This window comes from Pelobates fuscus, chromosome 9, assembly GCF_036172605.1.
Source record: "Pelobates fuscus isolate aPelFus1 chromosome 9, aPelFus1.pri, whole genome shotgun sequence".
Classification (NCBI taxonomy): Eukaryota; Metazoa; Chordata; class Amphibia; order Anura; family Pelobatidae; genus Pelobates; species Pelobates fuscus.
In genome coordinates this window covers 166,527,258-166,540,364 of record NC_086325.1, presented here as the reverse complement: position 1 = coordinate 166,540,364, position 13,107 = coordinate 166,527,258, and the positions used below count along the sequence as shown (strand labels likewise).

Sequence of the window (13,107 nt, the reverse complement as noted above, 5' to 3'; positions counted from 1 at the left end):
GGTATGGAAAGGGTACAATCCAAGTAGTTGGTTTGGTAGCTGGTATGAGTGGTTTGGAGGGCTTAAGGCAGTGGTAGGTGGAGTCCTACTGATTTTACTGTTGTGTCTACTCCTACCGTGTCTTATACCCTTAGTAGTTAGGTCTGTGCAAAGCCTGATAGGAAGTATAGCAGAGAGGAAGGCTGCTGCACAGATAATGGCGATATATAAGTATAAGGCTCTAGATCAAGGAGAACCAATGCAGGAAGATGAGTGTTAAAAGATTCACATCATAAGATAAGTCTGGTCTGGTTCATGGTAACCTGAGGTATATGCAAACCAAGGTTAAGTGATGCCTCAAGTAATTGTGAAATATCAGAGGCATCAAAGGGGGGAATGTGATGTAATTCCAGTAAAATACAAGTTTAGCAGGCTAAGATTGCCACAAGGCATATGTATGTATATGTGTTTGTAGTATCAGTTGGTTAATTACACGTAGCTAAGATACTGTTATCACTGTACTGACCAGGTGCAGGAATGTAAGAACTGGAATTACGCGTCCCTCTCCTTTGTATCAGATGAGCCACGTGGTTAGACCGGATGGATGAGTTTAGACTCTATTTATTAAATAGGTTAAGGGTATGTGTGGGTGTAGTTAATTGTGGGAGGAGCTACAGTGCTATATAAGGAATGTACTCTATGTATTCAGTACTCAGACTTTGCTGTATTTTGGTGACGCTAGTCCCTCTGAGTCCCGATCGGTGATCCAATAAAGAATCTCTTCCTTCCTGAAGAAACCTGTGTCCATCTCTCTGTGCTTGGCTTCCGTCAGTTTCTCCGGTATCAACATTACGTGAATTAATATTGGTCACTACAGTAGCACCATGTTTCGGGTGTGCCCACAATCCATTTTGTCTTTGCTATCAGGTGATTTCATACAAATTGGATAAATTCCACTGATAATACAGAAAGGGACAAGCAAAATGTCAGACTGACTGCCATAGGCGGAACCTTTCTGCCTTCCTCTTGTTTCCACGGGGAATGTTTTGATCATCGGACCCCCCTGTCCTTATCATTGAAAGTAAGTTTGGGGAGGGGATTAGTGAAGGACACACTGTATATTAGGGATACTCTCTGTATAAGGTACACAGGCTGATACTGGGAGCAGGGGGAGGGGAGTTAGGAAGAACACTGTATATTAGGGATACTCTCTGTATAAGGTACACAGGCTGATACTGGGAGCAGGGGGAGGGAGTTAGGAAGAACACTGTATATTAGGGATACTCTCTGTATAAGGTACACAGGCTGATACTGGGAGCAGGGGGAGGGAGTTAGGAAGAACACTGTATATTAGGGATACTCTCTGTATAAGGTACACAGGCTGATACTGGGAGCAGGGGGAGGGAGTTAGGAAGAACACTGTATATTAGGGATACTCTCTGTATAAGGTACACAGGCTGATACTGGGAGCAGGGGGGAGGGAGCTGGGAAGAACACTGTATATTAGGGATACTCTCTGTATAAGGTACACAGGCTGATACTGGGAGCAGGGGGAGGGAGTTAGGAAGAACACTGTATATTAGGGATACTCTCTGTATAAGGTACACAGGCTGATACTGGGAGCAGGGAGGGGAGTTAGGAAGAACACTGTATATTAGGGATACTCTCTGTATAAGGTACACAGGCTGATACTGGGAGCAGGGGGAGGGAGTTAGGAAGAACACTGTATATTAGGGATACTCTCTGTATAAGGTACACAGGCTGATACTGGGAGCAGGGGGAGGGAGTTAGGAAGAACACTGTATATTAGGGATAATCTCTGTATAAGGTACACAGGCTGATACTGGGAGCAGGGGGGGAGTTAGGAAGAACACTGTATATTAGGGATGCTCTCTGTATAAGGTACACAGGCTGATACTGGGAGCAGGGGGAGGGGAGTTAGGAAGAACACTGTATATTAGGGATACTCTCTGTATAAGGTACACAGGCTGATATTGGGAGCAGGGGGAGGGAGTTAGGAAGAACACTGTATATTAGGGATACTCTCTGTATAAGGTACACAGGCTGATACTAGGAGCAGGGGGAGGGGAGTTAGGAAGAACACTGTATATTAGGGATACTCTCTGTATAAGGTACACAGGCTGATACTGGGAGCAGGGGGAGGGAGTTAGGAAGAACACTGTATATTAGGGATACTCTCTGTATAAGGTACACAGGCTGATACTGGGAGCAGGGGGAGGGAGTTAGGAAGAACACTGTATATTAGGGATACTCTCTGTATAAGGTACACAGGCTGATACTGGGAGCAGGGGGAGGGAGTTAGGAAGAACACTGTATATTAGGGATACTCTCTGTATAAGGTACACAGGCTGATACTGGGAGCAGGGGGGAGTTAGGAAGAACACTGTATATTAGGGATACTCTCTGTATAAGGTACACAGGCTGATACTAGGAGCAGGGGGAAGGGAGTTAGGAAGAACACTGTATATTAGGGATACTCTCTGTATAAGGTACACAGGCTGATACTAGGAGCAGGGGGAGGGGAGTTAGGAAGAACACTGTATATTAGGGATACTCTCTGTATAAGGTACACAGGCTGATACTGGGAGCAGGGGGGGAGTTAGGTAGAACACTGTATATTAGGGATGCTCTCTGTATAAGGTACACAGGCTGATACTGGGAGCAGGGGGAGGGGAGTTAGGAAGAACACTGTATATTAGGGATAAACTCTGTATAAGGTACACAGGCTGATACTGGGAGCAGGGGGAGGGAGTTAGGAAGAACACTGTATATTAGGGATACTCTCTGTATAAGGTACACAGGCTGATACTGGGAGCAGGGGGAGGGAGTTAGGAAGAACACTGTATATTAGGGATACTCTCTGTATAAGGTACACAGGCTGATACTGGGAGCAGGGGGAGGGAGTTAGGAAGAACACTGTATATTAGGGATAATCTCTGTATAAGGTACACAGGCTGATACTGGGAGCAGGGGGGGAGTTAGGAAGAACACTGTATATTAGGGATGCTCTCTGTATAAGGTACACAGGCTGATACTGGGAGCAGGGGGAGGGGAGTTAGGAAGAACACTGTATATTAGGGATACTCTCTGTATAAGGTACACAGGCTGATATTGGGAGCAGGGGGAGGGAGTTAGGAAGAACACTGTATATTAGGGATACTCTCTGTATAAGGTACACAGGCTGATACTAGGAGCAGGGGGAGGGGAGTTAGGAAGAACACTGTATATTAGGGATACTCTCTGTATAAGGTACACAGGCTGATACTAGGAGCAGGGGGAGGGGAGTTAGGAAGAACACTGTATATTGGGGATACTCTCTGTATAAGGTACACAGGCTGATACTGGGAGCAGGGGGAGGGAGTTAGGAAGAACACTGTATATTAGGGATACTCTCTGTATAAGGTACACAGGCTGATACTGGGAGCAGGGGGGAGTTAGGAAGAACACTGTATATTAGGGATACTCTCTGTATAAGGTACACAGGCTGATACTGGGAGCAGGGGGAGGGGAGTTAGGAAGAACACTGTATATTAGGGATACTCTCTGTATAAGGTACACAGGCTGATACTGGGAGCAGGGGGAGGGAGTTAGGAAGAACGCTGTATATTAGGGATACTCTCTGTATAAGGTACACAGGCTGATACTGGGAGCAGGGGGGGAGTTAGGAAGAACACTGTATATTAGGGATACTCTCTGTATAAGGTACACAGGCTGATACTGGGAGGAGGGGGAGGGGAGTTAGGAAGAACACTGTATATTAGGGGATACTCTCTGTATAAGGTACACAGGCTGATACTGGGAGCAGGGGGAGTTAGGAAGAACACTGTATATTAGGGATACTCTCTGTATAAGGTACACAGGCTGATACTGGGAGGGGAGGAGGGAGTTAGGAAGAACACTGTATATTAGGGATACTCTCTGTATAAGGTACACAGGCTGATACTGGGAGCAGGGGGAGGGAGTTAGGAAGAACACTGTATATTAGGGATACTCTCTGTATAAGGTACACAGGCTGATACTGGGAGCAGGGGGAGGGGAGTTAGGAAGAACACTGTATATTAGGGATACTCTCTGTATAAGGTACACAGACTGATACTGGGAGCAGGGAGGGAGTTAGGAAGAACACTGTATATTAGGGATACTCTCTGTATAAGGTACACAGGCTGATACTGGGAGCAGGGGGAGAGAGTTAGGAAGAACACTGTATAATAGGGATACTCTCTGTATAAGGTACACAGGCTGATACTGGGAGCAGGGGGAGGGAGTTAGGAAGAACACTGTATATTAGGGATACTCTCTGTATAAGGTACACAGGCCGATACTAGGAGCAGGGGGAGGGAGTTAGGAAGAACACTGTATATTAGGGATACTCTCTGTATAAGGTACACAGGCTGATACTGGGAGCAGGGGAGGGGAGTTAGGAAGAACACTGTATATTAGGAATACTCTCAGTATAAGGTACACAGGCTGATACTGGGAGCAGGGGGAGGGAGTTAGTAAGAACACTGTATATTAGGGATACTCTCTGTATAAGGTACACAGGCTGATACTGGGAGCAGGGGGATGGAGTTAGGAAGAACACTGTATATTAGGGATACTCTCTGTATAAGGTACACAGGCTGATACTGGGAGCAGGGGAGGGGAGTTAGGAAGAACACTGTATATTAGGGATACTCTCTGTATAAGGTACACAGGCTGGTACTGGGAGCAGGGGGGGGAGTTAGGAAGAACACTGTATATTAGGGATACTCTCTGTATAAGGTACACAGGCTGATACTGGGAGCAGGGGGAGGGAGTTAGGAAGAACACTGTATATTAGGGATACTCTCTGTATAAGGTACACAGGCTGATACTGGGAGCAGGGGGATGGAGTTAGGAAGAACACTGTATATTAGGGATACTCTCTGTATAAGGTACACAGGCTGGTACTGGGAGCAGGGGGGGGAGTTAGGAAGAACACTGTATATTAGGGATACTCTCTGTATAAGGTACACAGGCTGATACTGGGAGCAGGGGGAGGGAGTTAGGAAGAACACTGTATATTAGGGATACTCTCTGTATAAGGTACACAGGCTGATACTGGGAGCAGGGGGATGGAGTTAGGAAGAACACTGTATATTAGGGATACTCTCTGTATAAGGTACACAGGCTGATACTGGGAGCAGGGGGGGGAGTTAGGAAGAACACTGTATATTAGGGATACTCTCTGTATAAGGTACACAGGCTGATACTGGGAGCAGGGGGATGGAGTTAGGAAGAATACTGTATATTAGGGATACTCTTTGTATAAGGTACACAGGCTGATACTGGGAGCAGGGGGAGGGGAGTTAGGAAGAACACTGTATATTAGGGATACTCTCTGTATAAGGTACACATGCTGATACTGGGAGCAGGGGGAGGGAGTTAGGAAGAACACTGTATATTAGGGATACTCTCTGTATAAGGTACACAGGCTGATACTGGGAGCAGGGGGAGGGAGTTAGGAAGAACACTGTATATTAGGGATACTCTCTGTATAAGGTACACAGGCTGATACTGGGAGCAGGGGGAGGGAGTTAGGAAGAACACTGTATATTAGGGATGCTCTCTGTATAAGGTACACAGGCTGATACTGGGAGCAGGGAGGGGAGTTAGGAAGAACACTGTATATTAGGGATACTCTCTGTATAAGGTACACAGGCTGATACTGGGAGCAGGGGGAGGGAGTTAGGAAGAACACTGTATATTAGGGATACTCTCTGTATAAGGTACACAGGCTGATACTGGGAGCAGGGGGAGGGAGTTAGGAAGAACACTGTATATTAGGGATAATCTCTGTATAAGGTACACAGGCTGATACTGGGAGCAGGGGGGGAGTTAGGAAGAACACTGTATATTAGGGATGCTCTCTGTATAAGGTACACAGGCTGATACTGGGAGCAGGGGGAGGGGAGTTAGGAAGAACACTGTATATTAGGGATACTCTCTGTATAAGGTACACAGGCTGATATTGGGAGCAGGGGGAGGGAGTTAGGAAGAACACTGTATATTAGGGATACTCTCTGTATAAGGTACACAGGCTGATACTAGGAGCAGGGGGAGGGGAGTTAGGAAGAACACTGTATATTAGGGATACTCTCTGTATAAGGTACACAGGCTGATACTGGGAGCAGGGGGAGGGAGTTAGGAAGAACACTGTATATTAGGGATACTCTCTGTATAAGGTACACAGGCTGATACTGGGAGCAGGGGGAGGGAGTTAGGAAGAACACTGTATATTAGGGATACTCTCTGTATAAGGTACACAGGCTGATACTGGGAGCAGGGGGAGGGAGTTAGGAAGAACACTGTATATTAGGGATACTCTCTGTATAAGGTACACAGGCTGATACTGGGAGCAGGGGGGAGTTAGGAAGAACACTGTATATTAGGGATACTCTCTGTATAAGGTACACAGGCTGATACTAGGAGCAGGGGGAAGGGAGTTAGGAAGAACACTGTATATTAGGGATACTCTCTGTATAAGGTACACAGGCTGATACTAGGAGCAGGGGGAGGGGAGTTAGGAAGAACACTGTATATTAGGGATACTCTCTGTATAAGGTACACAGGCTGATACTGGGAGCAGGGGGGGAGTTAGGTAGAACACTGTATATTAGGGATGCTCTCTGTATAAGGTACACAGGCTGATACTGGGAGCAGGGGGAGGGGAGTTAGGAAGAACACTGTATATTAGGGATAAACTCTGTATAAGGTACACAGGCTGATACTGGGAGCAGGGGGAGGGAGTTAGGAAGAACACTGTATATTAGGGATACTCTCTGTATAAGGTACACAGGCTGATACTGGGAGCAGGGGGAGGGAGTTAGGAAGAACACTGTATATTAGGGATACTCTCTGTATAAGGTACACAGGCTGATACTGGGAGCAGGGGGAGGGAGTTAGGAAGAACACTGTATATTAGGGATAATCTCTGTATAAGGTACACAGGCTGATACTGGGAGCAGGGGGGGAGTTAGGAAGAACACTGTATATTAGGGATGCTCTCTGTATAAGGTACACAGGCTGATACTGGGAGCAGGGGGAGGGGAGTTAGGAAGAACACTGTATATTAGGGATACTCTCTGTATAAGGTACACAGGCTGATATTGGGAGCAGGGGGAGGGAGTTAGGAAGAACACTGTATATTAGGGATACTCTCTGTATAAGGTACACAGGCTGATACTAGGAGCAGGGGGAGGGGAGTTAGGAAGAACACTGTATATTAGGGATACTCTCTGTATAAGGTACACAGGCTGATACTAGGAGCAGGGGGAGGGGAGTTAGGAAGAACACTGTATATTGGGGATACTCTCTGTATAAGGTACACAGGCTGATACTGGGAGCAGGGGGAGGGAGTTAGGAAGAACACTGTATATTAGGGATACTCTCTGTATAAGGTACACAGGCTGATACTGGGAGCAGGGGGGAGTTAGGAAGAACACTGTATATTAGGGATACTCTCTGTATAAGGTACACAGGCTGATACTGGGAGCAGGGGGAGGGGAGTTAGGAAGAACACTGTATATTAGGGATACTCTCTGTATAAGGTACACAGGCTGATACTGGGAGCAGGGGGAGGGAGTTAGGAAGAACGCTGTATATTAGGGATACTCTCTGTATAAGGTACACAGGCTGATACTGGGAGCAGGGGGGGAGTTAGGAAGAACACTGTATATTAGGGATACTCTCTGTATAAGGTACACAGGCTGATACTGGGAGGAGGGGGAGGGGAGTTAGGAAGAACACTGTATATTAGGGGATACTCTCTGTATAAGGTACACAGGCTGATACTGGGAGCAGGGGGAGTTAGGAAGAACACTGTATATTAGGGATACTCTCTGTATAAGGTACACAGGCTGATACTGGGAGGGGAGGAGGGAGTTAGGAAGAACACTGTATATTAGGGATACTCTCTGTATAAGGTACACAGGCTGATACTGGGAGCAGGGGGAGGGAGTTAGGAAGAACACTGTATATTAGGGATACTCTCTGTATAAGGTACACAGGCTGATACTGGGAGCAGGGGGAGGGGAGTTAGGAAGAACACTGTATATTAGGGATACTCTCTGTATAAGGTACACAGACTGATACTGGGAGCAGGGAGGGAGTTAGGAAGAACACTGTATATTAGGGATACTCTCTGTATAAGGTACACAGGCTGATACTGGGAGCAGGGGGAGAGAGTTAGGAAGAACACTGTATAATAGGGATACTCTCTGTATAAGGTACACAGGCTGATACTGGGAGCAGGGGGAGGGAGTTAGGAAGAACACTGTATATTAGGGATACTCTCTGTATAAGGTACACAGGCCGATACTAGGAGCAGGGGGAGGGAGTTAGGAAGAACACTGTATATTAGGGATACTCTCTGTATAAGGTACACAGGCTGATACTGGGAGCAGGGGAGGGGAGTTAGGAAGAACACTGTATATTAGGAATACTCTCAGTATAAGGTACACAGGCTGATACTGGGAGCAGGGGGAGGGAGTTAGTAAGAACACTGTATATTAGGGATACTCTCTGTATAAGGTACACAGGCTGATACTGGGAGCAGGGGGATGGAGTTAGGAAGAACACTGTATATTAGGGATACTCTCTGTATAAGGTACACAGGCTGATACTGGGAGCAGGGGAGGGGAGTTAGGAAGAACACTGTATATTAGGGATACTCTCTGTATAAGGTACACAGGCTGGTACTGGGAGCAGGGGGGGGAGTTAGGAAGAACACTGTATATTAGGGATACTCTCTGTATAAGGTACACAGGCTGATACTGGGAGCAGGGGGAGGGAGTTAGGAAGAACACTGTATATTAGGGATACTCTCTGTATAAGGTACACAGGCTGATACTGGGAGCAGGGGGATGGAGTTAGGAAGAACACTGTATATTAGGGATACTCTCTGTATAAGGTACACAGGCTGGTACTGGGAGCAGGGGGGGGAGTTAGGAAGAACACTGTATATTAGGGATACTCTCTGTATAAGGTACACAGGCTGATACTGGGAGCAGGGGGAGGGAGTTAGGAAGAACACTGTATATTAGGGATACTCTCTGTATAAGGTACACAGGCTGATACTGGGAGCAGGGGGATGGAGTTAGGAAGAACACTGTATATTAGGGATACTCTCTGTATAAGGTACACAGGCTGATACTGGGAGCAGGGGGGGGAGTTAGGAAGAACACTGTATATTAGGGATACTCTCTGTATAAGGTACACAGGCTGATACTGGGAGCAGGGGGATGGAGTTAGGAAGAATACTGTATATTAGGGATACTCTTTGTATAAGGTACACAGGCTGATACTGGGAGCAGGGGGAGGGGAGTTAGGAAGAACACTGTATATTAGGGATACTCTCTGTATAAGGTACACATGCTGATACTGGGAGCAGGGGGAGGGAGTTAGGAAGAACACTGTATATTAGGGATACTCTCTGTATAAGGTACACAGGCTGATACTGGGAGCAGGGGGAGGGAGTTAGGAAGAACACTGTATATTAGGGATACTCTCTGTATAAGGTACACAGGCTGATACTGGGAGCAGGGGGAGGGAGTTAGGAAGAACACTGTATATTAGGGATACTCTCTGTATAAGGTACACAGGCTGATACTGGGAGCAGGGGGATGGAGTTAGGAAGAACACTGTATATTAGGGATACTCTCTGTATAAGGTACACAGGCTGATACTGGGAGCAGGGGGAGGGAGTTAGGAAAAACACTGTATATTAGGGATACTCTCTGTATAAGGTACACAGGCTGATACTGGGAGCAAGGGGGAGTTAGGAAGAACACTGTATATTAGGGATACTCTCTGTATAAGGTACACAGGCTGATACTGGGAGCAGGGGGGGGAGGGAGTTAGGAAGAACACTGTATATTAGGGATACTCTCTGTATAAGGTACACAGGCTGATACTGGGAGCAGGGGGGGGAGGGAGTTAGGAAGAACACTGTATATTAGGGATGCTCTCATTAAAACAGTTAAACGTTTCATGTAAAGTCCCATTCATTTCACACACAATATAAATTGTCTTGGGGTGTCCATCAATCAGCGACTTATAACTCGTACTCTGTGTTTGTTGTGAACACAAATAATGTTTCCATGTTGGCTAATGTAATTGTTTGTTTAACAAATACAAATCCAACGTCACATTGTATCTCGATGATCGCACTGGATCCCAATACAAGGTTCTGCATGTGTAATACATAGGAATGGAATGTTTTTTTTTAAAGAGAAAATCTGTATATCTGTACAAGTATGGGAGACAATTAGAGAGCGTGTGAAATGTCAGAACAGACTGGTATTAGAAACTTACTATGGGCATGTAAGGGGTATAAAAAGTGATGGTGCGTCACCATTATTAAAAAAAATAATAATAATCACTTGAGCATATAATCTGTTTGCTAGTTGCAAGTTTCAGTTAAAACTGTGACTCAATCATTACCCAACAGCTTAACTGGGCGACTGGATAAACTGGTTCTCACACGGAAATCCTGTGTAATTCTAATTATACCTGAAAACGTATTAAAAGCACAAGGAAGGGATGTATTGGGTAACCACATTCGGCACTATTTGGCTGCTAAATATTGTGTAAAGCTAAATCACAGATATTGGGTCGAACCTTGGTTTTTTTTTTTTCGGTACGCCTATACAGTATGCAAGTTTGTATAAATGACTGTATACACACCATCATACACAGCAATCGGAAATGTTTATACAGCGGAGCAGCTGGTGTTATTCAATAAAGTGTACATTCTCCAAGTCATCTCTTTACACCTTGCTCGTTCTGGTCTAAATAGTCAAAGTAATTCTGAGTTAATTTGAATTCCCAAGAATTCACACTATAATCACTATCTCTGATTGGTCTGTGGCTATTGGCTAATCTTGGCTCACTACCCTACCCAAAACTCCCAGCCATCCTTCCGGAGGGTTAGATTTAGCCATCAATTTCCTGTAGGTTAGTGTGTGTTTGGCAGCGTAAATGGCTTGAAAGAACTCTTACGGCTCAGGATACGTTTAACGAGAGTGTCCCATTTATGGCGTTTTATAATTTAACAGTCTTCTCCACAAATCATAAAAAGCACCTTGTAAACATCTGGCTGGCACGATGTGGCTTCAGATTATTCATTTACTTTGCTATTGGTCGTATGGGGCGTCTCAGCACCTTTTAATTAATGTTACTTGTAATTAGGCAGCCATGGCCGAGTGCTTTATATTCACTTTGCTGTTTTGATTTTTCTTATACGCTGTAATCAATGTTATTTAGAAAACTGTGATTTAGTCTAAATATGATCTTCCAAAAAATGTAACCTTTAACTGTTGACTCCTATATATTTTTTATTTCAGAACGAACAATTTTGACTTGAGATGAAATTAAAGTTTTTGACATGGGACGCGAAGGACACTTTGCTACGTATGCGTTTGCCTGTCGGACAGCAATATCACGCTGAAGCCAAGAAGCGAGGCCTTTCTGTTAACCCAGCCTTGCTAGAGACTTCTTTCCGGCTGGCTTACAGTACACATTCCCGGCTCTTCCCCAACTATGGATTGAGGCAAGGCCTGACCTCCCAGCAGTGGTGGTTGGATGTGGTATCACAGACTTTCCGTCTCTCCGGTGTTGAAGATAATAGGTCCATTCACCCAATAGCAGAAAAGCTGTACCAAGATTTTTCCACCGCCAGCAACTGGGAAGTGTTACCTGGAGCTAAGGAAGCTCTTGAGGGCTGTAGGAACCTGGGACTGAAGATGGCTGTGATCTCTAACTTCGACCGAAGGTTGGATGATGTTATGAAACAGTGTGACCTAGATGCCTACTTTGAGTTTGTGCTGACCTCTGAGAGAGCGGGAATTGCTAAGCCTGACCTGGGGATCTTCCGCAAGGCCCTGAGCATGGCCAAAGTGGAGCCACATGAAGCAGTTCATGTAGGGGACGATTACATGAATGATTACAGAGCCGCCCGGGATGCAGGAATACACAGCTTTCTGATCCGGCCAGAGACAGACACCCAACCAGAGAAACACGGGATTCCGAGGGAACATTTACTGCACTCCCCGGAGCAGATCATTCCACGGCTGAAAGACATCTTGAAATAAACTATTTATACTTAAAAATAAATGCGCACTGGGCTTTTTTTTTTTTTTTTTTTTTTTTATCCTGGTATTTTCTACCAAGTACAGGGGAGAACAAAACCATTAACCCAAAATCCCGATGTGACCCTGTAACCTTGTAGGCAATGCCCATTAATCTCAGCCAAAAATACAGTGCCCTGCAAAAGTATTCACCCCCCTAGTATTTTTCATTATAGGATAATATACCTCACCCATACAGTGAGGGTAAGTGGAAATATTCTTCAGAGCTCCACCGTGTGTTCGCTGGGGTTGTACTAGAAAAAGTAAGTAAAGAGGAGAGTCAAGCTAGTTGGAAAAAAAACCCAAACAGCAGAGCAGGGTATGCAAGTAAATCGCTGCATATATGTATGTATATAAATTGATCCAATAAAGGTGAAGCGGGAATATTGAAAAAGAACTATATAAGACATTAAGATGTGTGTTTATATAAAGTTTTGGTAATGTTTGAGAAAGCCAGAATCTGCATTAAAGGGACCCTATAGTCACCAGAACAACTACCGCTTAATGTATAATATACAGCTTAAAGGACCACTCTAGGCACCCAGACCACTTCAGCTTAATGAAGTGGTCTGGGTGCCAGGTCCAGCTAGGGTTAACTAATTGTTTTATAAACATAGCAGTTTCAGAGAAACTGCTATGTTTATCAATTAGTTAAGCCTTCCCCTATTTCCTCTAGTGGCTGTCTCACTGACAGCCGCTAGAGGCGCTTGCGTGATTCTCACTGTGAAAATCACAGTGAGAGCACGCAAGCGTCCATAGGAAAGCATTATGAATGCTTTTCTATGTGACCGGCTGAATGCGCGCGCAGCTCTTGCCGCGCGTGCGCATTCAGCCGACGGGGAGGAACGGAGGCGGAGAGGAGGAGGAGAGCTCCCCGCCCAGCACTGGAAAAAGGTAAGTTTTTACTCCTTTCCAGAGCCGGGCGGGAGGGGGTCCCTGAGGGTGGGGGCACCCTCAGGGC

At 45.5% G+C, this 13,107-nt stretch overlaps 1 protein-coding gene across 1 annotated transcript; it reads left to right on the top strand.

Moving 5' to 3' along the window:
• Positions 1–1,004: 1,004 nt before the first annotated feature.
• Positions 1,005–12,125, top strand: HDHD3 (haloacid dehalogenase like hydrolase domain containing 3). The gene is given in 2 exon segments (XM_063433503.1): positions 1,005–1,060; positions 11,364–12,125. A coding segment is annotated over 1 exon segment (741 nt). The 5' UTR covers positions 1,005–1,060; positions 11,364–11,384.
• The last annotated feature ends 982 nt before the right edge of the window (positions 12,126–13,107 follow it).